Source organism: Thermobia domestica, chromosome 17 (assembly GCF_964235325.1).
Source record: "Thermobia domestica chromosome 17, izTheDome1.hap1.1, whole genome shotgun sequence".
Lineage (NCBI taxonomy): Eukaryota > Metazoa > Arthropoda > Insecta > Zygentoma > Lepismatidae > Thermobia > Thermobia domestica.
In genome coordinates this window covers 160995650-161021434 of record NC_137470.1, presented here as the reverse complement: position 1 = coordinate 161021434, position 25785 = coordinate 160995650, and the positions used below count along the sequence as shown (strand labels likewise).

At 37.8% G+C, this 25785-nt stretch overlaps 1 protein-coding gene across 1 annotated transcript in view; it reads left to right on the top strand.

Annotated features, from left to right (window-relative positions):
* LOC145674446 (ribosomal RNA small subunit methyltransferase NEP1-like) overlaps positions 1–23587 on the top strand; it is a 104136-nt gene extending 80549 nt beyond the window's left edge. The window contains exon 5 of the mRNA XM_081744511.1: positions 23397–23587. Within this exon, the coding sequence (XP_081600637.1) occupies positions 23397–23510 (114 nt within the window). The 3' untranslated portion in view covers positions 23511–23587. The remainder of the gene's footprint in view (positions 1–23396) is intronic.
* Positions 23588–25785: the final 2198 nt, after the last annotated feature.

The window sequence follows — 25785 nt, the reverse complement described above, 5'->3', positions numbered from 1 at the left end:
ATGTATTCATTGCACTGAATCTTAAATATATTGACCTTTGAATTTTTTTTCCTTTATGTTTGTCTTTCGTCTTTTGTCGAATTCTTTTTTATGTAATCCAACTTTTAATATATCTAGAAAGAGAAATGTGTTATTTGATCTTGTTGAAAGTAGCGGATTTCTGTGCATGCTTATGAAACATTCTTTTCATGTGTTAAATTTTTCCTGTTATGTCAAACTAAGTTTTCTTTTATTGAAATGTAATAAATGTCTATAGAAATGTAGTTAGGTTAGTTTAATTCAACTAAATACAACCCGAAGCATACATTGTCCTGTATGAATGTGTGTGTGAGTGAAATGTAGGTTTAGTATTAAGTGCACCAATTATTTTGACATATATGTGTGACTTATTATAATTAATGGTAGTTAGCAATTAAACTCATTGAATGTTAATACTAACTTAATTTAAGTTGGCTCTATGAAGGAAGTAAAAAGGACCGAAGTAGCCTGAACAAATGATCATCATGGGAGAACTGTGAAAGTCAAAATCTTCGACAAATATGTGATACTCTGATGTTTTTTTTTTTCCTCTGTGGTCGATTCTAACATGCCATCAACTTCGTCGTTCATTTTTCAAATATTGGATATTAGTCTAGAACTTCTGGAAATATTGAATAAACGGTAAAATTAAACTTTCTCGTTTATCTCAGAGCTAGATTGGGATAATTCGGTAGTTGGGGTTAAATGGATCTAGATCTGGGATGTATGGGTTAACATGTGTCTACCTTTGATCACCTTAATACCAAACATTCACCCAATAGCTATTGGAAATGATCCCAATTCGATAATTATTCACTTTCCCTTTACCATATTTCTCAAAATATCCAGTAACAGTTTCCTCTTTATCACCTTCTTACTTTACCTCTTTTCTCTTCTATCTTCCTTTTCCTTTCTTCATCTTCTTCTTCTATTTTTAAATAAAACTGAAAAGGGGGTCGTGACTGGGAATTCTATATGTAATAAACACGGTCATGTATTTATTTATTTTATTTTCTTTTCTTTAGAAGTCCGATAAAAAGTTTTCTCGTTTCGATCGAACCTAGTATGTTCGAAATTAAGAAATGGGTAATATATTCCAATGTAATTAGACATAAGCTGATAGCTTCATGAATATCCCCACCAGGGGGAAGGGTTCCCACTCACGACTTATTCCGTGCATCGCATTTGTTGCAGATTCTTTCTTCCCTCAATCAGTTTTAGATTGACGAGCGGTGACAGGATTCGTTGTTATGGAAACGGTGGTTTCTATGGCAACGGCCCTCTCTTTTTTCATAATATCCCTCCCCAAAAAAATGTCTAGAAAAACATCTCACCGGATTTAAAAGTTATTTTGTTGATCCACTAAATAAGTCAGGTATTTGTCACGTTCAGTGCGAATGTGATTCCTTCATATATAGGACAAACGAAACGCAATATTAACACTCGAACTAAAGAACAAATTAGACAATCAAAAGAGTCACAAGAAGAGGGCATGTCAAGATTGGCGCTTCATTTAAAACAACATACATATAATATAAAAGAGGTTGATGCAATAGGTTCAGCAAAAACAAAGAAACGACGGGAGATTAAAGAATCATTCATAAATATAAATCTACTTTAAATCTGGATACTGGCAACATTGATAGAATTTGGCTACCGACTTCTGATGCATATTTTGAATCTGCTAATAGTGACATAACAGACACTGCGTTTCCTTCGATTTAGTTCACTCTTTTTTGCGCTGTGCTCTACTCTTGACATTTCAGGATCCATTCTTCACGTTACACTTATTTAGTGGTACGTATTCCTTGTTTACACCTTTCATCTCCTATCCGTTTTTATCCTTGTTATCTTGCCACTGAAGACGGAACCAGTTTGACGTTTCGAAACGTATGGAGAATATTTATGCCTCCCAAGGGAGGATTCATTGATAAGTAGCCAATTTTTTGTTAATTCTAACTCATCTAATTCCACTTATGTGGCAATATCTTAATCACGTCATCGCTATTCTCCAATAATTTAATCCAATTTCGTAGAATTCCTTTCGTTACAATATTAACCACCTTCGGAATGGCCAAACCACCGTCTATTTTTGGATCAAAAGATCCAGTATATTACAGGCAAAAAATTTCTTGTAGGCCTTATTTCTGGAGAGCCAAATGTAGCCAAGCCCAAACTTTCACTTTACTCAGTATGATGTGCTTATTCTGTGTTTTTTTTTTTTATTTATTTATTTATTTTTTATTTTTTTTAACTCGATTTAGGGACCGTTCAAAAATTTTGTGGCCCCTGATCCAAGAACTAACTATTGCCTGAGATCGCTATCTTTTCATGCGTTTGTTTCGATCATTACTCTAATTCTTGGCGAAGATCGCAATCTTTTGATCGATTTTTTTGGATCGTTCTTAAAATTCTTGTTCTTATATATATTAGACCATTAGAGATTGCTAGAAATCGGTAAATACAGGATCTTATTCACAAAATTACGGGTCTTGTTGTCCAACGATTCTAAAACTGCCTTGCATATCTCGTATATTATCCACCCATAGAAAAAACGTGGTAGAAAATACACTGTAAGCAACGTTATCGTCTGCCTAGGCTTGAGTCTTAATCTACTTAATCTTGTAATAATAACTCCTAATACTCTTCCGTTGAATAGATAAACACTCCATGTTGAATTGTAAAGAAGCTCCTGAGATATCTAAAATCTTCACACAAACTTCTAACGATTTAATTCGCTTTTGACCAATCCTAACTTCAGGATTACGCACATAGCACATACCAAGCTTTCCTGGTAGCTACGATCAGGAAACTTGACTTCTTCATCGATAGTTGCATACTTAAAATTTCTCTCTCTCTCTCTCTCTCTCTATATATATATATATATGAACATAATTCAATGCCTCTTGCAAATCGTCCGGATTTCTCTATACGAGTAGCAAATTATCAGCGTAGGCCAGAACTGCACTTTTGGATCATCCTATCTTGAACTTACCAGACAAATTCTCCAACATTTGCAATAATTCGGCGATTACATTAAAGAGGAGCGGGTTGAGAGGTTCGCCTTGTTTTACTCCACGTTTAATCAGCAGTTGAATACCATAGTCTTCTATTACAGTCTTACTCCCGTCATAAAGATTCTGAACTAACTGCACAACTTCATTCCGTATGATACCCCTCTTTTCCAAATCTTTAACTATAGCAGCATGTTGCACTGTGTCAAATGCTGACACGGTATATCAGTAAAGAGGGAAAAGATGCTATGAATAAACTGTTCTACCATACTAGACTAACAGCATACCCAAAATGGCATTTCATTGCTCTAATTTTTCAAGCAGAACTGAAAATTAGGCATTTCAAGTAGAATACTGAAGACAAAATTGTGTTCGAATTGAGAACTTGATTCAATGCTACTTTTGTTTATTTTTTAGTGTTTTACGTCTTTGTATGTCTGATTTTTCTTCAAAGCAGTATTATTTTTCGTCTCAAAATTTCGCAAACAAAGAAGTGTAACCTGATGTGAACTTGGTACACGGCGCCTCCACTGTAACAAATTGCATTCCACTGCCAAGGAGGCGAACTTCATCACTCACAATTGTAAGAATAATAAAAGCTAAATACGGAGCTCCTTCGTCGCTAAGCGGTTAGCGTACGCACCTTTGGCGTGGGAGACCCGGGTTCGATTCCCAGCTGGAGTTCATGTGGTTCTGATTCCACATTAATCAGTAGATCCCGTCTCATATAGCCTCGTTGCTGAAAGGGACGTTAAAGTCAAAATGAACTCATTAAAAGCTAAATACAAAATTCACCAATAAGATAGAGCATCTGGGTATGAACAAATAGAAAAAGTTAAAATAAGAACTGGTAGCAGCTGATATGTGTTAAGGTTTAGGGAATGCAACTTATAGTCTATTACGATCTCACCCGTTGATGCATTTATCACTCTGCATCTAAGTTCGGAATTCGTTGTACACTCAAACAGACTCGAAACAGTCCTGTCTCAAATCACATCGCAATTCCCCCAAGAAGCCCATGTTCAATGGTTTTATTCTCGACTCGTTTGTTACGTCAGATAGAAGCGTCGAAAGATTTCCACGTGTGGCCAAAAGTCACCATGGAATATTTCAAACTACAAAATCAGCTTGCCTTCTTTGTCCTGTCGGTTACTAAGTCCACATATCCAAAACTCCACGAAGACATGACGTAAGCGTTCTCCTGTTTGTGGCAGGAAACTTACCATAACAAACATGTTGGAAGGAATTTGAAGCTTTGCAGTTCTTCTAAGCTTGATCTCAGGACATCCTGTAGAATTGGAGAGGTGGCTTACCAGAAAGCACAATGTAGCATGACTTGTGAAACACACGAGCAAAGAACAGACCATTGAACGGGCAAGGATTTACTAAGTAAAAGTTGCAATTAAGGAGACAAAGGTGAATGTCAGAAGGTGAGAAAAGCTGCTGGCCAAGGTTTATTACCAAAAATTACAATTAATCTAATTTCTTCGATTTCTTAACCCTTAACAGTTCACTACCTTTGAAAATTATCAAAAAATTATGATATTTGCAGTATGTCGTCTATTTGGTTTGTATATCATTCGAAAGTAGTTTTCTAAATTTTCCCGCCAATAGTTTTCGAGAACTGAGCTGTGTCCAAATGGTTACTTTGGACAGTTTTCCGTAAAGTGATTTTTGAGTACTTTTAGCCATACAGTATAAAGAAAAGTAGTCTCTTAAGAAAGGAGAAATAAATGAAACATGGTAAGAGTTGTTTACTTTATAGGATTTAATATCTAACTCTGGAATATTAATTTATAAGAAAATGTAGTGTACATAGAAAAAATAATAATATTTACATTTCGCTGAAAATACAGATTGAATAAATATGATATTCAAATATATGCGTAGTTTTATACAATATTCTTCTTTTTTATTTCATTTTTTATATTTTTAAATTTGAATATATCAACGCAGTGTAACAGTAACTTAGGGGTCTAGAAAGGATATCAATTACCAAGTGACAAAATCATTCCTTATCGTGATACATATACTTACAGATGGAACTGCATAAAGGAATTCTTTAGTGAGCTTGTTACTCCCGACTTACAAAAACGACATCTTCCCTTAGATGTGGGGGTTGGCCAGTGAGCAACAAACTCTTTCCTTGTATTAGCACATGGTCACGTAGCAACAGGTCGACATATTTTCACTTGAGATTCGCCCAAGCTTTCTAAAGATGGTCTCTCTTGTTTAGGCTTTCTGCATGATACTAGTGCAGATGCAGTATCAGCCCGAAACACTTTAAGATGTCTGGATGATTTCCCAAGTACGTTACACTCTCTTTTGTAAGGTAACCAGCTGTTTACAACAACTAAATTTAGCATGTGCCCAAAAATTCTAAGACACCATCGTTTTGATTTCATTGGTGTACGGCAGAGTTCTATGAACATGTTTGACTTGTCTATACTTCTCATGTGTTTGCTATAACGTTGATGATGTCAGGACACACACAACGTTTTCCCACTTTGTCATACCTCTTTACATACTCTAATGGATGAATTCCTGCTACCGATCGTTACTCACCTATTGTTTATCCACTTTACAACATGATATCGTTACCACTATAATAATCATAATTTCCTCTTCCTTTCTTTGACAAAATCTTATCTTCTGCCATAGGACATCCTCCTAAACGATTTTGTCTCATTGTTGGAAGAGTTTAGATTTTCATTACATCCTTCCAAATATTGCATTATTTTCACACTTGTAAAAAGTTATCAATGTACACGACAAAAACTCAGACTCCTCTCTCTTGAAGGAGGACGGTGATTTCCCATAATTTTTCAGCAAGACGGGCTCCACCTCACTATGCCTTACGTTCACGCCAATGGCTCGATAGACCATTTCTGAGACATTGGAATGGGCGACGAAGACGGATAGAGTGGCCCAGATTTTACGCCACTAGAGCTCTTCCTCTGCTATCATCTGAGGAACCCATCCATGATATCCACCATGATATCCAGAGAATTTTGAAATGTTGTGAAACCTTTGACATGCTGTTGCGAATCCATGCGGATTGGCAGAGGTGCTTTGCAGTTTGTCTTGCTCAAGAAGGATAGCACATAGAGCAAATAATGCTGTAATGCCAAATTTTCACACTTTGTGACAAAATAACTTCTGAATCAATAACGGTAGGTGAAGTAGTCTGTATCACTGTTTCCTTGAAATTGAAGTCGTATCAAATGATACCCCACCTATCCCCTTCCATTTAAAAAATACAAAGTTGGATCCAAGATTACGGCTTCCAAGATGGCCGCCAGGGCAACCATGTCAAATAATATGATCCATCACCCACACGAAAAACATATACCATGAACCAAATGTGAATGGCAAGATGTTCCTGTGCTACAGGAGTCTTAACTGACTGATGCCTCACTCTATACTATATCTCAGGTATATAATCTGGATCTGAATCACTGAAAGTAAGATTAGGTTCTGAATCCGAGGTTCCGAAATCCGATAGATTAGAAGAGAAAGAGATCACTACTGTTGGCCTTATGCTTAGTTTCCTTCCATAGGATATATCAACGGAGGTAAGTTCTTCATCCATTTTTGACGAAACACAGTCACCTGCAAAAATGTAAATAGCCTATCACAATATTTCTCCTTTGCATCTGACATGAGATTTGACAGTAAAACTTATTTATACACACATATAGATTTACATATATATATATTCCATACTGAGCCTCTGTATGAAATTTAAAATTTGACTAATAAACAGAGCACTATGTTTCTTTTTCACGTTAGATTTTCTATAAAAATATCAAATGATACATCAATATAAGCTAGTCCAATATATTGTATTTTTTCCTGTACAAAGTATACGTTTGATCCGTTACCGGACAATGTAACCAAATGGTTACGTAGTAATTTTTTATCGTAAATAGTAATCAATTTTTGACATTATGCCGTTTTCATACTTGCACATTGTTGGGCAATGACTTACAAACAAGAACATATCGAGAAAAATAAAAACATAAACTGCTTACCTTCAGTATTTAATATTTTCTGTCTGCTTCCAGCACTGCTTGCAAAACAACAACATATAAACACACTATTTCGCGCATAAAATTCACCAGAGTTGTCGCAAGGGGGCAATAGCTGCTCTCCCATCGCAGAAAGTATGTACACAAATAACTACAACGAACAATACGGAAATATAACACTCTTCAACCCAATAGGCAAAATCAAAAAATGTGTAACCAAATGGTTACGAAAACTCGTTAAGGGTTAATAACAACAAGTTGATAATAAATGTTGGCTAACGAAGGTAAGAGAAGACGTTGCCTTCCTGTCGTGACGTCAAGGAGCGATGATCTTCCAAGCGATGATGAACCCCAGGCAACTGCTCTGATGTAAACAGCTTAGCTTCCGAATAGAGCAAAACTCCCAATAGCAAAAGATGAAATAAATCGGAGTTAGGTATCCCTTGTCTCAGGGCCCGAGGAGCTACGTATGCAATAGAAGCAATCGCAATTTGGAAACAATCGAGATAACCAGAGGTCTCACTAGTATAATATGTTGTAAGAAGCATCTTTGTTAATGGAAATAGCTGCACAAGCCAGGTCTAGTGGTAAGCTTCTCTAATCCATCTCTTTTAAAGGCGAAATAGTTCTGTGGGGAACAGCCTATACTCTGAGGGTTGAACTTGCTGGATGGTTTGTCTGTACAGCCGTCAACTGCATCGGATTCAAGGCCACATCGTACATCGGAGCCCAAAATACTCAAATTGACTACAGGAAGCTCCAAATAAAGCTATTTTTCTTTTTTTAATCTAGACCCTTAAATCTTCTCGTAATGAATTTTCAAAATTAAAAACGAAATTAAATTTGCTTTCACGTTCCGAAAATTGAGATCATCCCATTTAATGGAGTTGTTACCGAGTGGGAAAAATTGAATAAAAATGAATTATTTATTTATTTATTCTCAAAGTTTCATACAGCACTAGACCAATTAACTAAAACTGTACAATATAAAGAGAAAAAGAAAAAAAAGATGAAATAGAGAAAAAAAAGATTCATCTCCCAGTATACAAGGTTCTCATCAATTGAGTTCTGAAGTTTCTCTCAGAGGTAAAAATGAAATGAAATCAAATCTTTGGGTTTTACGTCCCACGGTTATGCCTTATAGGCTAAAGGAGACGGTGATGATAAGAAATGAATGAAATGGTGGAATGAATAAAGTGGGAGAAAACGGGAGAACCCCGAGGAAACCCACACACTACACACGATGTTTGTCCACCACAAAGTTCACTTTGCGCGATCTGGGATCGACAGGGACCCCATGCACCAGAGGTGAACGCTCCACCACTGAGCCACCACGGCTCCTCAGAGGTAAAATTGTTACATCCTGTTAATATTGTATTGTACTCATGCGCTAATTTGTAAAACAAGGAGCGCTTAACGATTGATAACCTAGGTGTCTCATACGTTAGCAAATTGAGAGAGCGAGTTCGCCGAGGAACACGAAAGTTAATCTGCGATAGTAAAAATTCAGAATAATTTTTGCCATTGATGATCTTATAGAGGTAAAGTAAATCAGCTCCGGGGCGTCGTTTTTCAGGGGAACTTCATTAAATTCGTTAGTTCTTGTTTCGAGTAAATGCATAACTCTGGAATTCTAAATCTAACAGTGGCTTCTCACACTTCGGTCTCCATCTTTAGCAATATTCATCAGTTTCATTGTTGTCTGTAAGGTCAGATGAAGGTTTCATTGAGATCTCTTTTCAATGATCTTAAAAAAGTTCGTTACTGAACTCTCTATGCCTGTCTGTCTGTCTGTTATTTGCATTTTTTTTTTTTTTCAATTTTGATCCCTCCATTCGATAGGCCATCAAAAACTACCTGAGAAAGTGATGACATTTTTCGCGTCACTCTCACCATTCCCGAGATATTGGCCAAAAAATGACTGATTTCCGGAGGTTTAACCAGCCATATCTCGGGAACCGTAAGTTATAGAGAGATCATATTGGCGTTGATCAATACCTAAGAGGATGGTGAATATTTTGGTACCAAATAGTAACCGGTGGCCACTGTCCAACTGGCCACTGGTTTGACCAGTGGTCAGCAACTAATATCGGTACCAAAATGTTGACCGTCTTCTTAGGTATTGATTAACACCAATATCATCTCTATGACTTACCGGTCCCGAGATATTGGCCAAAAAATAGTTCCGATTTCGGGAGATTTAAGGAGCCATATCTCGGGAACCGTAAGTCAGAGATCATATTGGTGTTGATCAATACCTAATAAGATTGTGAACATTTTGGTACCAAATAGTAACCGGTGGCCACTGGCCAAGATGCCATCGTTCCCCTGATATTGGCCAAAAGATTTCGAATTTCGGGAGATTTAAGGAGCCATATCCCGGGAACCGTAAGTCATAGAGAGATGATATTTTGCTAATTTTTACGAGAAAGAGAAGAATGTGCGGATAGAAAGATTTACTTTTACATGAAAATGAAATGAAATCTTTAGTTTTACGTCCTACGGTTATGCCGATTAGGCTAAAGGAGATGGTGATGATGAGAAATGAATGAAATGGTGGAATGAAGAAAGTGGGAGGAAACGGGGGAACCTCGAGAAAACCCACGAGCACGGTGTTTGTCCACCACAAAGTCCACACGGCGCGAGCTGGGATCGAACCAGAGACCCCAAGTACTGGAGGTGAACGCTCTACCACTGAGCCACCGTGCCACCTTTCTTTTACATGTAGGAACAATCATAGTTATCCTTCCCGCTCTCCATTCTTTCTAAATTCGTTCTGGCAATGCTCTTGGAGCATTGAACTCGTTTTTAATGTTCTTAAATATTTTTTTTTCAAGTTATACTCTTTTCTTTTGAAAACAGCTACACTTGTATTCGAAAGTATAGAATTAGAATCACTCACTACATCTAAAAGTAGAAAACTAAACAAGTAACAATCGCATAGCGTTAATGTTTTTCCTTCTTATCTGCAATCTTATTACATTTTACTCTGGTTGTTTGTTGTAATTCAAAATTCGTCACACAAAAGGCTTTCAAAGCAGGTGATTAGGAATGTGGTTTCGAAATATGTCTAGTATAGGCTCCGTTGTTGTGAAAGGACATATGAGTCAGTGGCGGATACAGAGAGGGCGATCCCCCCCCCCCCCAGAAGAGGAAACTTTTATTTTATATATAAATAAAACCCATCCCAGAGTTTGGAGCTTTTAAAAGTAGCTCTAAGTAGCACCATTACAACACTCCCTGCAGAAGTCCATCCTGGATCTGCCCGTGATATGAGTACGCTTAATCCATTCAGTTAGCACTATATGGCTGCATCTGGGCATGTTTCTAAGAACATGCATCAAGAATACAGTCTTGCAAGGTAGTAAACGTTCATAAACTTTTCTTGATAAACGACTGTCTTCCAAGCGTCTTCACAGATAAAAGTCCATCGGTTTTAAGTTCCAGGAGAGTGCTCTCTATTCTTACATCACACCATAATTTTCTCGTCCGCCATATTGCGTTTTGGGAGGGTTGGTCCGATGAAAATAACATCACTCCATTACTGCGATTGACTTCACCAGTGACATAAAAGTTCGTCTTTTCTATGAAAAATATACCATGGGTGAAGTCCAGATCGTCACGGAGCTCCAGCTGTACCCATCCAGAAAATTCTATTCGTCTATCTGGACCATTCTCAGTGACGCAACTTGTGCCCCTGCATAATGGAAACGATACTGGCTTGCCTGATCCCACATTCGGCTAATAAATCGCCGAGTTGTCTTGTGTGGATTCTTACACATTGCTGTTACCCCCATTGTCGATGTTGTCTCATCAGTTACAATGCATGTTCTTGTGATTCACCGTATTTCTTGTCTCCTTAAATTTCGCAGTGAGCTTGACTATGTGTTGTCTGTGGCTTTCATATCTTATGCAACTGCACGGTCTTGCCCGCAGGATTATCGTTGCACCCTTTTACCTGAGAAAGGACAGAACTATTTAATGCATGGTAGTTAATGGAACTAAGTTTACATGTTATTTAATAGAGCTTTATTTTTTCATACAAAAACAAAGTAACGAACAGTGACGTAGCAAAAAAAAAAATGTTTAGAAACTAGTAAAGTTGACAGAAAACTAGATGCTTGTCTTGAGGCAGCCATGTTTTAATTTCCAATGTATACTGCTAAATCACTATTGGCTTTTTTATTTTTATTTTATTTTTTATTTTTTTATTTATTTTTTTTAAATTTTAAGTTTATAGTAATGCCAATTGGAAGTTACAATCGCCAAAACCTCGTAACAAAAAGCACGGGTGATTTTGATTACCCATAACAACTTTAACAAATTTTTTTTCTCAACCTCCTTTATGAGTTAATTTTTGGTTGACGTATATGCAATGAACCAAAAATTAGCTTGCAGCTGGAAGATTTGAGAGCTTTAAGAAAATGTTTGAAGCTGTGCAGGATACAGTATACTGCGGCAGTGTAGCATCTTCCAGAGTAGGGTGTTAGTTCACGTAACTAAAGATGATATACCTCTTTGTGATCGAATAGCTGAGCTGCATACTTTCTGTACGCATGGTTGCGGATTAGATTCCTGGATTCATTCGATGGGGTCTTGGGTAGAAAACTGAATAGCCGTTCAGATCATGTTTTAAAAATATTAGATCCCGCCTCAAACAACCTCAGTGTTAAAGGACATTAAATCCCAATTACCCAGCTAACAGCAACAAGTCACCACGTGGTTAATCGCAAGGCATTTTAGTGAGACTGTATATCCCTATAAATATTCACAGATGCGAGCTTCCTAACAAGGGAACCTTCCGAAAATGATAGTTGCAGTGAAAGATGTGGCCTATGCCAATTGAAAGAGCTGTAACAGAGATGAGCATTCCCAAAAAATTAGCTGCCCATAGCAATAGGTTCAAGAAATATAAGGGGTGGAAGTTCGGGAAACAGCAAGGTTGGACAAGGGGGAAAAGTGCAAATTCCACAAAAAAAAGGGGGGCACAGGAAAATAAAATGCTGACAAGTGATGTATAGAAAGAGACTTGCCACAATAGAGAACAAATGAAATGAAGTGGGGTTAACAGTGTTGCCAACTGCAAAGAAAAGTACATATTTTGCAAAGAGCACTATGTAGTGAGTGCAATATTCAGTGTCATGTAGAACATAAGATATGAGGTGTATAATCAGTGGTACAATCTAACAAAAGAGAATAGAAAAAACAGAAGTACGAAAAATACGGAAAAGACGAAGTTGGCCATAATGCGCCACATTTGATCACGAGCTGTGCATATTAGAATGAACAAAACAAGAAGCACCAACTATGCAGGAAACCGACGTACCTAGAGTCGAAAAGAAAAACGAGTTCCAAAGTTGGCAGCACTGGCCATGAAAATTCAGACAATTCTAATAAAGTTAGGCCACTCGCTTCACAAAAAGAAAATTCCGGCAAGAGGCATTAGCCTTCGCATCATTTGTACATGCTCGTCCACATTGTACGTGCAATTGTTCGATGAGACAATGGTTCAAACAGAAGATACATTTGCAGTGAGCACAGCGGAATACTGCCAATCTGTCATACATGGTACAATGATCGCCTGTGAATGTCTCGAAACAGTACTTTAGAGGTGTCGGAACCTTTGGTGGTCTTTCTATCACATATCCACACCAGTAGAAAGCAAACATAATCAAAGGCTTGATCTGCTGTGTGTTGCTGTCTGCAGTACTATCACCGCCTATATGATATATCCAGAGTATCCCACCTAACTCTGCGATTGAAATAGTTTCAAAGCGAAAAAAAAAAAATGTGACACATCCAGTTGTGCAGGAATGTACCCATGTCCGCGTGCAAGAAACTTCTGTGAGACGCAAGTGCCCCCAAGTCCGCCATCATAGGGTCCCAGGGGCCAACTTCAAACTTTCAAATAGCACCATCGGTCGAGTTATATTTCTTTCGATAAATCATGGAATATGCAACAACGCATATCAGAAATATTTACTATATGGGATTTCAAAATGGCCGCCAAAAATATATACTCGGTGACAAGAACAATGTGCATTTTTGGCGGTCATTTTGAAACCCGTGCTTCATATGGCAAATGTTTCTTATAGGCGGTGTTGTATCAATCCAGAGAAATATCATGCACCCCCTGTTCCCATTTGAAATGTTGCGGTTGACCCCTCGAGCCTTATGATGGGGACCCTGGGGACTTGCTTCTTACAAAGTTTTCTTGGCCCTCGACATGAGTACATTCCTGTGCAATTGGATTTGGAACATCTCCTTTCGCTTCGCAGCAATTTGAGATCACAATGTTCGATGCCATGTTAAGTCACAACATATATTTGTGGAGGCCATTTTGAAAAACATGCTTCATATAGCAAATGTTTCCTATATGTGTTGTTGCACATTCCATGATCTATCGAGAGAGATACCACTGGGTCCCTGTTGTCATTTGAAAGTTTGAAGTTGGCTCCTGCGGCCCTATGATGGGGATCCTGGGGGCACTTGCTTCTCACAGACTTTTATCATCCCCTGACATTGGTACATTCCTGCACAACTGGATCCGTCACATTTTTGTTCGTTTCTCAAATCTTTCAGGTCACAAAGTTTGGTGGGACACCCTGTATATTCCCACATACGACCCAACCATGACATAATGTTTACTTCTATTATAGGTTGTTGGCTCAACCCAACCATTTCATGTTCCCCTACTTGGCATTGCCTCAATCACTCTAGCATTGATGCATTCCGAGTGATGCCTGTTGCCGGAATTTTCTTTTTGTGAAGCGAGTTTTCTAACTATATTAGACTTGTCTGGATGTTCATGGCCAGTGCTGCCAACTTTGGAACTCGTTTTTCTTTTCGACTCTAGGTACGTCGGTTTCCTGCATAGTTGGTGCTTCTTGTTTTATTCATTCTAATATGCACAGCTCGTGATCAAATGTGGCGCATTATGGCCAACTTCGTCTTTTCCGTATTTTTCGTACTTCTGTTTTTTCTATTCTCTTTTGTTAGATTGTACCACTGATTATACACGTCATATCTTATGTTCTACATGACACTGAATATTGCACTCACTACATATAGCGCTCATTGCAAAATATGTACTTTTCTTTGCAGTTGGCAACACTGTTAACCCCACTTCATTTCATTTGTTCTCTATTGTGGCAAGTCTCTTTCTATACATCACTTGTCAGCATTTTATTTTGCCGTGCCCCCTTTTTTTGTGGAATTTGCACTTTTCCCCCTTGTCCAACCTTGCTGTTTCCCGAACTTCCACCCCTTATATTTCTTGGACCTATTGCTATGGGCAGCTAATTTTTTGGGAATGCTCATCTCTGTTACAGCTCTTTCAATTAGCATAGGCCACATCTTTCACTGCAACTATCATTTTCGGAAGGTTCCCTTGTAAGGTGTTTTTGTCCAGTTCTGTTGCGAACCCAAGCTTTAATGAAGTTGAGCGTAGAAAAGGATCTTTTATTGGTGGATGTGGATATAAGAAATGAGCACAAAAATAAAATAAACATGAACAGCTGTTAGCAGACACTGAAGCTAATATATTGTGGTAGTCCTAGTCTTAAATTTTATTTTGAGTCAAATCTAATTTTAATTTTAGTGGTATAAGTTCACGAAACATCAGAAAATAGGGAACTAAGTTTACTTGTAAACAATTGTTTGTAAAGAATTGAATCATGATGTAAACACTCTGTTACACAATCATGTCTGTGAATTCGTCTTATGCGCTGATGACAGCTTCACTTACATAATTAGAACTCATTACGGAAAGCTGGCACAGACGTATTTCTTACTTCCGAAATGCCGAAATTTCTTGTGGAACGTCTGGAAACCGGGCTCGGAAAAATTTTGTCACGTCCACGAGCTTTTAGATTATTAACCTCACCAAAGATCCTGATTTAAAATCTTACTTAATTTTAAAGATGTCCAGTGGTACTCAGAAAATACACAACGCAAGATCTGCGTTTACCGACTTTGATTTAAATTATAGCAGAAATAGGCTGATATTTCTATATGTGAAACGGTATTTATTTCAAGTTCAACACCGCCGAAACGGAGGGTGTTCGGCATTATTATTACAGGACTACTAAAAGATTACTAGCCATCATTACTTCGTTTCTGAGATAAATATCCGCCACCAATCAAGACTATATCAGATTTGGAGCTGAACAATAACCAAAAGCAGGGAATTGGAATATTCACCATCATCAGGATCTATCAGGCATGTGTCAGAGAAATCTCTTTGTGCTAGGCTTTTCGTAGTGCATAAGACAATTCACTTACAGACACTTAAGTTCACAGTCTAAATTAAACTCAATTTAAACTCTTTTAAGTTTGGTATATGAGATTTAATTGTTGTGCATGGTACTTTTATATGTTAGCAGAAAATTCAGTGAGACACTTGTTGGGATTAAGGAATTTAGTGAACATAACGTTAAAACCCGACCATATATAGAGTACTTGAGATATATATGTTACCAATTGTGGTGAAAGTCTAAGGCATTATTTATTAATAGTAGCTTTTGCTGAAATTTTGTGATCATATACATGATTGGCTCTTCCACTTTGCGACCCATAGTTTAATTTCCGCATGTAAGAGAGAAAGAAAATGGTCTCTTGTGTTTCTCAGAGACTTATCCATTATTTTTCGTCTATTCTGTCATCTTGATATCTTCAGTTAGTCTTCTTCCTACTACATTTATAGTTGGATCCGACTCGCCTTTGGTGCGAGTTGTCCCAGGTTCCTTCCCAAGTGGGGACACACTGTCAAAAAGATGTAACAGCTTTTTCAGGCTGGCCATCCTGACTGAGGTTGTTCCTAGGTTTTCCTCATTTACACCAGGCAAATGCCGGGATGATACCTAACATACAGGTCCTAGGCCGCTTCCTTCCTTCCCCCTTCCCGGGATAGTGTGCTCGAGGAACGTCATCCCTCGTACGTGACAGGCTTAAGGATATAGAGCCGATAATCCATAGAAATATGTAGAGGTAAACAAATAATAGTTTGATTCGGTATTCAGATTCTAAGCTGATAAACATTTAGAATATATTTTTAGTAGAGCATGTTTCAAGATTGAATTTACACAATCAAAAACAGGAATATAAGGATTTGCTAACAATCATTTATTATGTGTCCTGACAATTTTAATCGTATTATTATATCGTGGTATGACATATAAGAGAAATTCTAAACGTAAAAGAGACGCAGAAGTACAGGAATCCTCCTCGGATTTTGCTTATCAAAACATCTAAGTATAACCAAACACAACTTGGAGGTCAGAGTTATTAAGAGAACGTCCTCACCAGCAGAAAGAAATGTATTTGTGTCATATTACATTAGGAAAAAAAAACGTTAAATTTGGACAAAGACAATGTTGACAAAAATTGGAACTTAGTTATAAACAACTTCATTCAAAATCACCAACCTCTGTGACTTTAAGTTTATAGATACGATTTACACGTTTCGTGGCCCCTACATGGTACAAAATGATTTGTAGATGTTTATAAACTGCGTCCCGATGTAAATATGTTTACTCACCCAGAGCCCATGCCATTTAATATATCGAGACCAAATTTTAAACTTAAGGTTTTTACAAGATTCTTTGGAGACGCTTTTGGTATTTCTTGCTACCCTCAAAATAAGGATAGTTTACTGAAGGTTAGAAATAAAAAATTGCATTTTATAAACATTGTGTTTATCTCTCTCTCTCTCTCACTCTCTCTCTCTCTCTCTCTCTCTCTCTATATATATATATATATATATATATATATATTAGGGTGTATCGAAAAAAACTTTTTTTCGAAATCCGGTTACGGCTAGTGCGGATTTTTGGCCAAATGGCATCAATAAAACGTATAAAAAATCTCAAATCGATCAGATAACTCCTTCTGCTGCCGAGTAGAGCCGAAATATTAGAAAAATCAACAAAAGATTCACTTTTCAACTGATTTTCCAAAAAATATTTTTTAAATATTTCCTATATTTTTCGGTCTTTTAAATTATTGAAATAGCATTGGAAAGGAGAATTAAATACATAAAACAAATTTATTACGGTTATTTCTGTACACCACAAGCATAAAAACCTAGTAAATTATTTGTAAAAATGCACTGATTTTCTGGCGTATCGTACAATTAAATTTTAATATAAAATTATTGAAGTCTCTTGAATAACAAAGAAAACACTTTAGTGCTAAATTCTAAGAGCAGTAATAGTATAAATAATTTGCTCCCAATGCCGTATGCATCTGCTTATCACACTAGATCACCTGCCGCCCACCTCTCCCCGAACGCCTCTTCTCTTGTACTTGCCCAGCTGAAAGGATCGGTCTTATCAGTCGCCAGTAGTCAACCAGCTGTTTCGAACCTGATTGTCGCTGCTTGAGTTATTTATTAGTGCTGTAGGAAATTTTAACTAAATAATTTGTTTTCGTGTGAAGTGCAGTATGTAGAAGTGAGAACAGTGTTTCAGTTGTGTTAAGTACTTTTTTATAGGAAGAGAGTGACAGATACGCTGACATTATGGCATCGACAAGTTTGTTACGGTCTGACGTTAGGAATAGCATTATTGGGACACCCAAGGAATTGGGTAGAACACAGCTACCAACCGTTGAAATGTATTGAGACAATACCTATGGGAGCGAGAAGAAAAAATGAGATTCCGTAAAGAGATTCCGTAAAGAGCCTTTTGGGATCCCGTAAAGAGCCTTCAACAAAGGATTTATCTTCTATCGTCGCCAGGAAGATTGTAGAAAATTGAGATTACGCCAAAATCTTGTGGTTCTTTGATCTAGAAGAAAAGGCGCCTCTAGCACTGGCACTTTTCTTCCTTTTTCGCAGTTGCAGGCAAGAGGATCGGAACACTTACAAAAGGCTATATCAAATGAAATATTTTTGGCAGACTATTGAAAATCAGCAATTCGTTTCGCAGAAGTTTGGAAACCGGACTTTGCTGAGTTTTGCAAGTCACGGACAATATTATGGTACTTCAATATCATTGCAACAATCCTTCTGACACTGAAAATTGCTTCGCCGCTGATTGAGGCGTAATCTCAATTTTCTACAATCTTCCTGGCGACGATAGAAGATAAATCCTTTGTTGAAGGCTCTTGCCGGGATCCCGAAATTCTCATTTTTTCTTCTCGCTCCCATAGGTATTGTCTCAATACATTTCAACGGTTGGTAGCTGTGTTCTACCCAATTCTTTGGGTGTCCCAATAATGCTATTCCTAACGTCAGACCGTAACAAACTTGTCGATGCCATAATGTCAGCGTATCTGTCACTCTCTTCCTATAAAAAAGTACTTAACACAACTGAAACACTGTTCTCACTTCTACATACTGCACTTCACACGAAAACAAATTATTTAGTTAAAATTTCCTACAGCACTAATAAATAACTCAAGCAGCGACAATCAGGTTCGAAACAGCTGGTTGACTACTGGCGACTGATAAGACCGATCCTTTCAGCTGGGCAAGTACAAGAGAAGAGGCGTTCGGGGAGAGGTGGGCGGCAGGTGATCTAGTGTGATAAGCAGATGCATACGGCATTGGGAGCAAATTATTTATACTATTACTGCTCTTAGAATTTAGCACTAAAGTGTTTTCTTCGTTATTCAAGAGACTTCAATAATTTTATATTAAAATTTAATTGTACGATACGCCAGAAAATCAGTGCATTTTTACAAATAATTTACTAGGTTTTTATGCTTGTGGTGTACAGAAATAACCGTAATAAATTTGTTTTTTGTATTTATTTCTCCTTTCCAATGCTATTTCAATAATTTAAAAGATCGAAAAATATAGGAAATATTTAAAAAATATTTTTTGGAAAATCAGTTGAAAAGTGAATCTTTTGTTGATTTTTCTAATATTTAGGCTCTACTCGGCAGCAGAAGGAGTTATCTGACCGAGTTGAGATTTTTTATACGTTTTATTGATGCCATTTGGCCAAAAATCCGCACTAGCCGAAACCGGATTTCGAAAAAAAGTTTTTTTCGATACACCCGAATATATATATATCTATATATATATATATATATATATATATATATATATATATACAGGGTTTGTATGATAAGTAATGAGACCAGGTCTGGAAACATTGTTTTATTGATCTGATCTGTACAGGGACTTAAAAGCTTTCGAAGTACTCTCCTCTTGCGTCGATGCACTTCTGCAATCGATGTTTCCACGCTGCAAACGCCCCCTGGAAGTCAGCAGCCGGCATGTCCTTTAGAAATGTGGTCACGGCTGCTTGGATGGCTGTGACGTCTGCAAAACGGGTTCCTTTCAAGCGTGGCTTCAGCTTCGGGAAGAGGAAGAAGTCGGCCGGGCTCACATCTGGGCTGTAGGGTGGTTGTGGAAGGACTTCCACCCCAATCCGGGTCAAAAAGGAGGTCACTAAGAAGGCGGTGTGGGCAGGGGCATTGTCGTGATGCAACTTCCACCGGCTAGTGATCGCCGGTCTTTTCCGCTTGACGCTCCTGTGCAGTCTCTCAAGGACTTGTTTGTAGAAGGCGGCGTTGACGGCTTGTCCTTGGGGTACAAACTCCTTGTGGACCACCCCCACATTGTCAAAAAAAACAATCAACATTGTTTTCACCTTTGACTTCGACATTCTGGCCTTCTTGGGGCGCGGGGACGCAGGAGTGTGCCACTCCGCGCTTTGACGTTTCGTTTCAGGGTCGTACTGGAACACCCACGACTCGTCACCTGTTATGACGTCATCTTCAAAGTTAGGGTCACTGTTCATGAGGTTCAACAGTTCCTGACAACAATCAACACGTCGTTGCTTTTGTTCGTCAGTCAACACTCGCGGCACCAGTTTCGCACAGATTTTTCTCATTCCCAATTGTTCCGTCACAATCTTGTGCACTGTTGTGTGGTTCATATCGAGTTCATCAGCAATCAATCTCAACGATAATCGACGGTCTGAGTTCAGGAGATCCCTCACTTTTGCCACAGTTTCGTCCTTAGTCACTGTTGTCGGGCGTCCAGCCCTCTCCAGATCCTCAACGCTTTCCCGGCCGTTCCGGAACGCACTGTGCCAACGAAACACCTGGGCTTTGGATAGGGCTTCCTCTTTGTAGGCCTCCGTGATGAGAGAAAGCGTCTGAGTAGCCGTTTTCCCCAGGCGAACGCAAAATTTGATCGCATAACGCTGTTCGATGGAACCCTCCATGTTTGTTGATTTTCCGCCGTGACAAGAATGTTCACAAGGGCTTTGTCCAAGGCTTGTCCGCGCTCCACTAAGGCTCGGAGCCAACTGACGCGCGGTGCGTTGCTTTGCTCGGACCCCCCCCTACATCCTCCATCACCGACAAACCCGCTCCAGCGACACGCGCGCCGCGGCGCGGCGAGTCTCATTACTTATCATACAGACCTTGTATATATATATATATATATATATATATATATATATATATAGAGAGAGAGAGAGAGAGAGAGAGAGAGAGAGAGAGAGATGAACACAATCTTTATAAAATGCAATTTTTTATTTCAACCTTCAGTAAACTATCCTTATATATATACTAGCTGAAATATCCATTCTTCGCATGGGTCAGATAAAATATCTATGTAAACAAACTGAACAACGAAAGGAAAAAAATAACGGTCATTTTCAACTACATTTACATATCCCCGTAAAAGCTCCCTGAGACTCCCTGGTTCGAATTTTTTAAAAAAATGCCTTTGGCCCCCAGCCGATAGGGGCTGTATTTGTAAGTCAACGCTTGTGGTAGTATCACCATTCATCTTAGGGACCGCGAAAACTATGGATTTGACCCTAATATTGGTCATTTTGGATTATATTTACATGTCACGGTAACCCTCTCCCTGCAGGAGACCCTGGCCCGCGTACAATGGTAGCTGAACTTGAAAATCATCGCTAATGGAAGTGTCACCATTCATTTCAGCGTCCGCGAAAACTATGGATTTTGACACTAATCTCGGTCATTTTGGATTATTTTTACGTCTCGATATCCCCCCTCCCGGTGTCTCCCCGGCCTACACCCGAATAGGGTGAATTTGGAAGTTAATGCGATCGGAGTTTCACCATTGATCTCATCGACCGCGAAAACTATGGATTTGACACTAATATTGGTCATTTTCTACTACTTTTACATGTCCTGGTAAACCCTCCCCCCCCCCCTCCGAGACCCCCTGCTTCAAATTTTGAAAATAAAAAAAAACACTTTGTCTTTGTCTGCGGCCTTTACCAAGGTACTCGTGACCAAAATTTGGTAACTCTCGGCCTACTCATCTGGTCCCCAGGCCGCACACAGTCACACAAACTCTCTATTTTATTTACATTAGATAATTAATGCCGCATAACTCTGGAACGGCTGGCGTAATTTTAACAAAACTTCATACGCATGTTACTCACACTCTAGAAGAGGATATTTTGAATACTACTCTTCTAGAACACCAGAGGGAAGTGAGAGGGGAGACAAAATGATCGAAAATGACTGATATTAGTGTTGAATCCACAGTATTCCGGTTCCATGACTTGATTGTTGACAGTTCCGATGTTATTTAAGTCTAAGTTCACCTCCCAGTCGGGGCAAGAATCTCATAGCACATCTAGGTGGGAGCATAGGGGTGGCATATAAAAATAATCAAAAATGGCCTATGTTAGTATCGAATCCGTACTTTTCGGGGTCGCAAAAACGAATACTGACACTTCCGAAGACATTTAAATGTAAGTTGAGCCCCCTTTCGTGCCCCTGAAGGATTGTGGCATGTGAAAATGATCAAAAATGACCGATAATAAGTCGAATACATAGTTTTCGAGGTCGCTGAGATGAATAGTGACACTCCTGATACAGTTTAACTCGAAGTTCAGTAACCATTAACACCCTTCGAGGGGAAACAGTGCCATTAAAAATAGTTGAAAACGATCGATATTAGTGTCGAAAAAAAAACTATATTAGCATGCAATCCATAGTTCTCGGAGTTTTTGAGATGAATAGCGAGATTTCCTATATTATTTAAGTCTACGTTTAGCTCCTATTAGAATCCCTAGAGTGGTGGGAAGGGGATAACATGTAAAAATAATCGCGAATGACCGATACTAGTATCGAATCATAGTTTTCGATGTTGCTGAGACTAATACTTACATTCCCGATAGTGTTGAAGTCCAAGTTTAGCCCCGATCAGCGTGGAGAGGTGTGTGTGTGTGTGTGAAGGGTTGAAAAATGACCGAGTTTAGTGTCGAATCCATAGTTTTAGGAGTTCTATGCTCTTGGGTGGCAATCTCGATGACATTTAAGCCCAAGTTTAGACAAGAAAGAGTGTGTTACGGGGACAACGACGAAGCCATTGCTCGTACATCTATATATACGTGGATCGTTCAACATATAAGTTCCCTAAGCTGTAAAATATTTATTTTTCAAGATACACTAGTAAACTATACCTACTTGTGTAGGCGTGTCCTTCTTTACCCCTCCACATAATCGTCATTGAGATTCCGATATTTGTCTCGCCGCTGCACCAATTTGTCCAAACCCTACAGTGGATCAGTAGTAGAACATTCACCTGGAGTGTGAGGGGTCCAAGATTTGATCCTAGGACATATGAGTTTGAGGTGAACATGATTGTTTTTGTGGGTTTTCTCGGGATTCTCTCGTTTCCTTGCATAATTTTCTCTCACCGATTCTCTTACATTTTTTTTATAATCATCCGTTTTCTTCAACCTAAGGAACATAACAGTCGAATGTTAAATTAAAGATTGGGAAAAAATAATCCCCAATGTTTCCCTCTCCTTGTCTGATGAAACATGTAGCGGATGTGTTTTTAAGTGTGGATGTCAATGTTTTGTTTCTATATGGTAACTGATTCGTTATCTATCCCCGCTTCGTAAATATATGTCTAATACGAGGGCAAATCGGAAAAAAAAAACCTCCGTTTGCGTATGTGCGAGATATAGCCGGGAAGAGCAACGTCAGTCCTGTGGTGCTGTGTGCAGTAGTTCAGTAGATAGTGAGGAGTGAAAAGAGAGGGCTGTGTTGAAGTTCACTCGCTATAACAATTAAAAATGAACGTTTCAATAGAAAAATTATTATTATAATTATTATTATTATTATTATTATTATTATTATTATTATTATTATTATTATTATTATTTTGTGATGAACAAATACAATTAAAACTCATTATAAACAGAGGTCGAACAATGCGATTTTGCACACCACAGAACCAGTTAACTGCGTTATGCAAAGCATTTCTGCGTTAGACAATTATTAATTTAGTTAAAGAAACAGTGGTATTTTGTGTAGAGAGTTTTACGTAATTTACATTGTCTACATCATTTTTTTCTTTTTTTTTTTTTTTCAGGTGGACGTAGACTACACGGAAGAAGAAGTTTCAATCAGTAATTACCCACTCTCTGCAGCCCTAACGTGTACCAAGATATGCTCAGCTTTCGAAGAAAAATGGGGAGTTATATAGCCAAAAAATAAGATGTGTAAATTGTTCTAATTTTTGAGCATTCAGATGAATTTTTTAATAAATTATTTCAAAAGTTAGATATAATGTTTTTTTGTATACTTTAATTTTTGATAATTTCATGAATTGTTGATCTGCACGACACAAGGAATGTCGTTTAAGTACTTGAAGATTTTTATCCATCTATCTATCTATATACGAGGCGTGTCCGGAAAATAAGTACCTTTTTTTTAATACTAAAACAGATTTGTTCAAGCCAAATATATTTTTACATGAAACAGCTCCTTTTAAACTATTTCCGACAATTTCTACCAATGTTCAAACACTTGTCAGAGCGGGTTACCAACTTATTCAAACCTTCCTCAAAGAAACATCCCGCCAGTGAAGACAAATAAGACCGTGTTGCCAAATTACATGAATCTTGTAGCTGTCATTAAAAAAAAATCTTGAAACCCTACAATATTTCTCCATCTAAACGTAGTCTTGAAAGGGACATACAACTTTTTTTTTTTTCATCTTGCAAGGTGTCAAATCATGTGCAACTTTCTGGGTCGTCTTGCTTGCTACCTGCTATCACCTTCCCGCTGACATAAAGGAAAAAACAATTTCGCCGCTTCCGAAACAACGGATTCTTTTGGATGGGGAGGGGTACCGCACCAAAATACACGTTTTTAATGAGGTTCACTATTTGTCCACTAGACTGCAGTGGAGATGTCTTTTTTTCTTGTATGTTACTAGTTATATTTGCTCATTAAACTTTTAATTATTACTTCTCAAACTTTATTAAAGTTATGTTTGTTTGAAACGAGAGAGCATGCACACGACTTACGCAATTCACTTGATTTTTTTAAAAAAAATTTCTCTGTTTTTTGAACTAATGTTCAACCTAAATGTACCACAAGGACAGGCCTCGAAGATCTTGTGAAGGAGACGGCAGATAATTTGAAAAACGTTGAATTGAATTTTTACTGTGTTCAATGACCATTTCCAGTGTCTGATTGCCATATGGTATAGAACATATCAGTGATGTGATTATACAAATATATATTCACATTATACTAAAAACATAACTACTTTTACAATATTTCCTAGATGATAAAAAAACATGATAAAATATTGTGGCTTCCTTATGCAGAAAGTATAGATTTTTTATTCCAAATAAAAAAAAAATATAATATGCACAAAAATTACATTTACGACTTCGTAGAACCTAGATCAGTTTGCAAGTATTCCTCCACACTGTAAAAGCAATAATTTAGCAACAGAGTACGTACTGACTTTTTGAAACTTTCGTGTTTGGTAAGAGAGTTGTACACCTTTGTATGCAATTGCTTTCGAAAACAAAAGGGTATGATGAAGAAGAACTTGGAGATGTGACTTCGTTCTCGTATTATCCCATGTTTATCCGAGTTCTTTTTGTACAGTTCTTGCTTCTTGTGGACCAAAAGTAATGTTTCGTATATATACAAGGAAGGAAGTGGAAGAATATATAGGTCTTTGAATAGCGTCCTGTAAGAAGTATAATATGAAGTATTGGTGATTATTCTTATCACTTTCTTTTGGAGTATAAAAACTTCCTTAAATTCAGTGAATGAACCCCAAAAGGATATTCCATATCTAATTTTGCTGTGGAACAGTGCCTGGTAAGCTGTTAGTACTGCTTTTCTGCTTAAAATTGGAACAAGTAACCTTATTAGGAAAATTACAGAGGATAATTCATGAAATAATTTTGCAATATGTTGAGACCAGGACAAATTATTATCAATCAGAAGACCAAGAAACTTAACTGTTTCGGCTGGCTCCGTCATTTTGTCGTCTTTTGAAGGTACTGGATGTGATGCCAATTTAGCTTGGTTGAATGAAAGTATAAACAGTATATTTGATCGGAGTTTAGAAACAGTTTGTTATTTGCAAACCAGGAAACTATCTGTGACATACTGTTATCTATTTTCTATTGGATATAGGTGGTTCTGATTTTATAATGACGTTTGTATCGTCTGCATATAAAATAAGTTTAGCCTCTCCAAGGTGGTCTGGCATATCATTTATGTAGATAAAACATAGCGAAATCTTTTCTATGTAGATAGCGAAATTAAATTCTAGTTTGATGGATAGAATGTATTGAGGAACGATAAGATAGTAGTAAGACTTGCTAGTACGTATCCTTGTGAATATAAAACAAGTGACGACAACGAAGAGTTTGCAATACTAAAGGATGATTTCAAACAAGTAGTTCAGAAACATTAGAATTCGGAAAGCAATCGGTGTGGATAGTGAA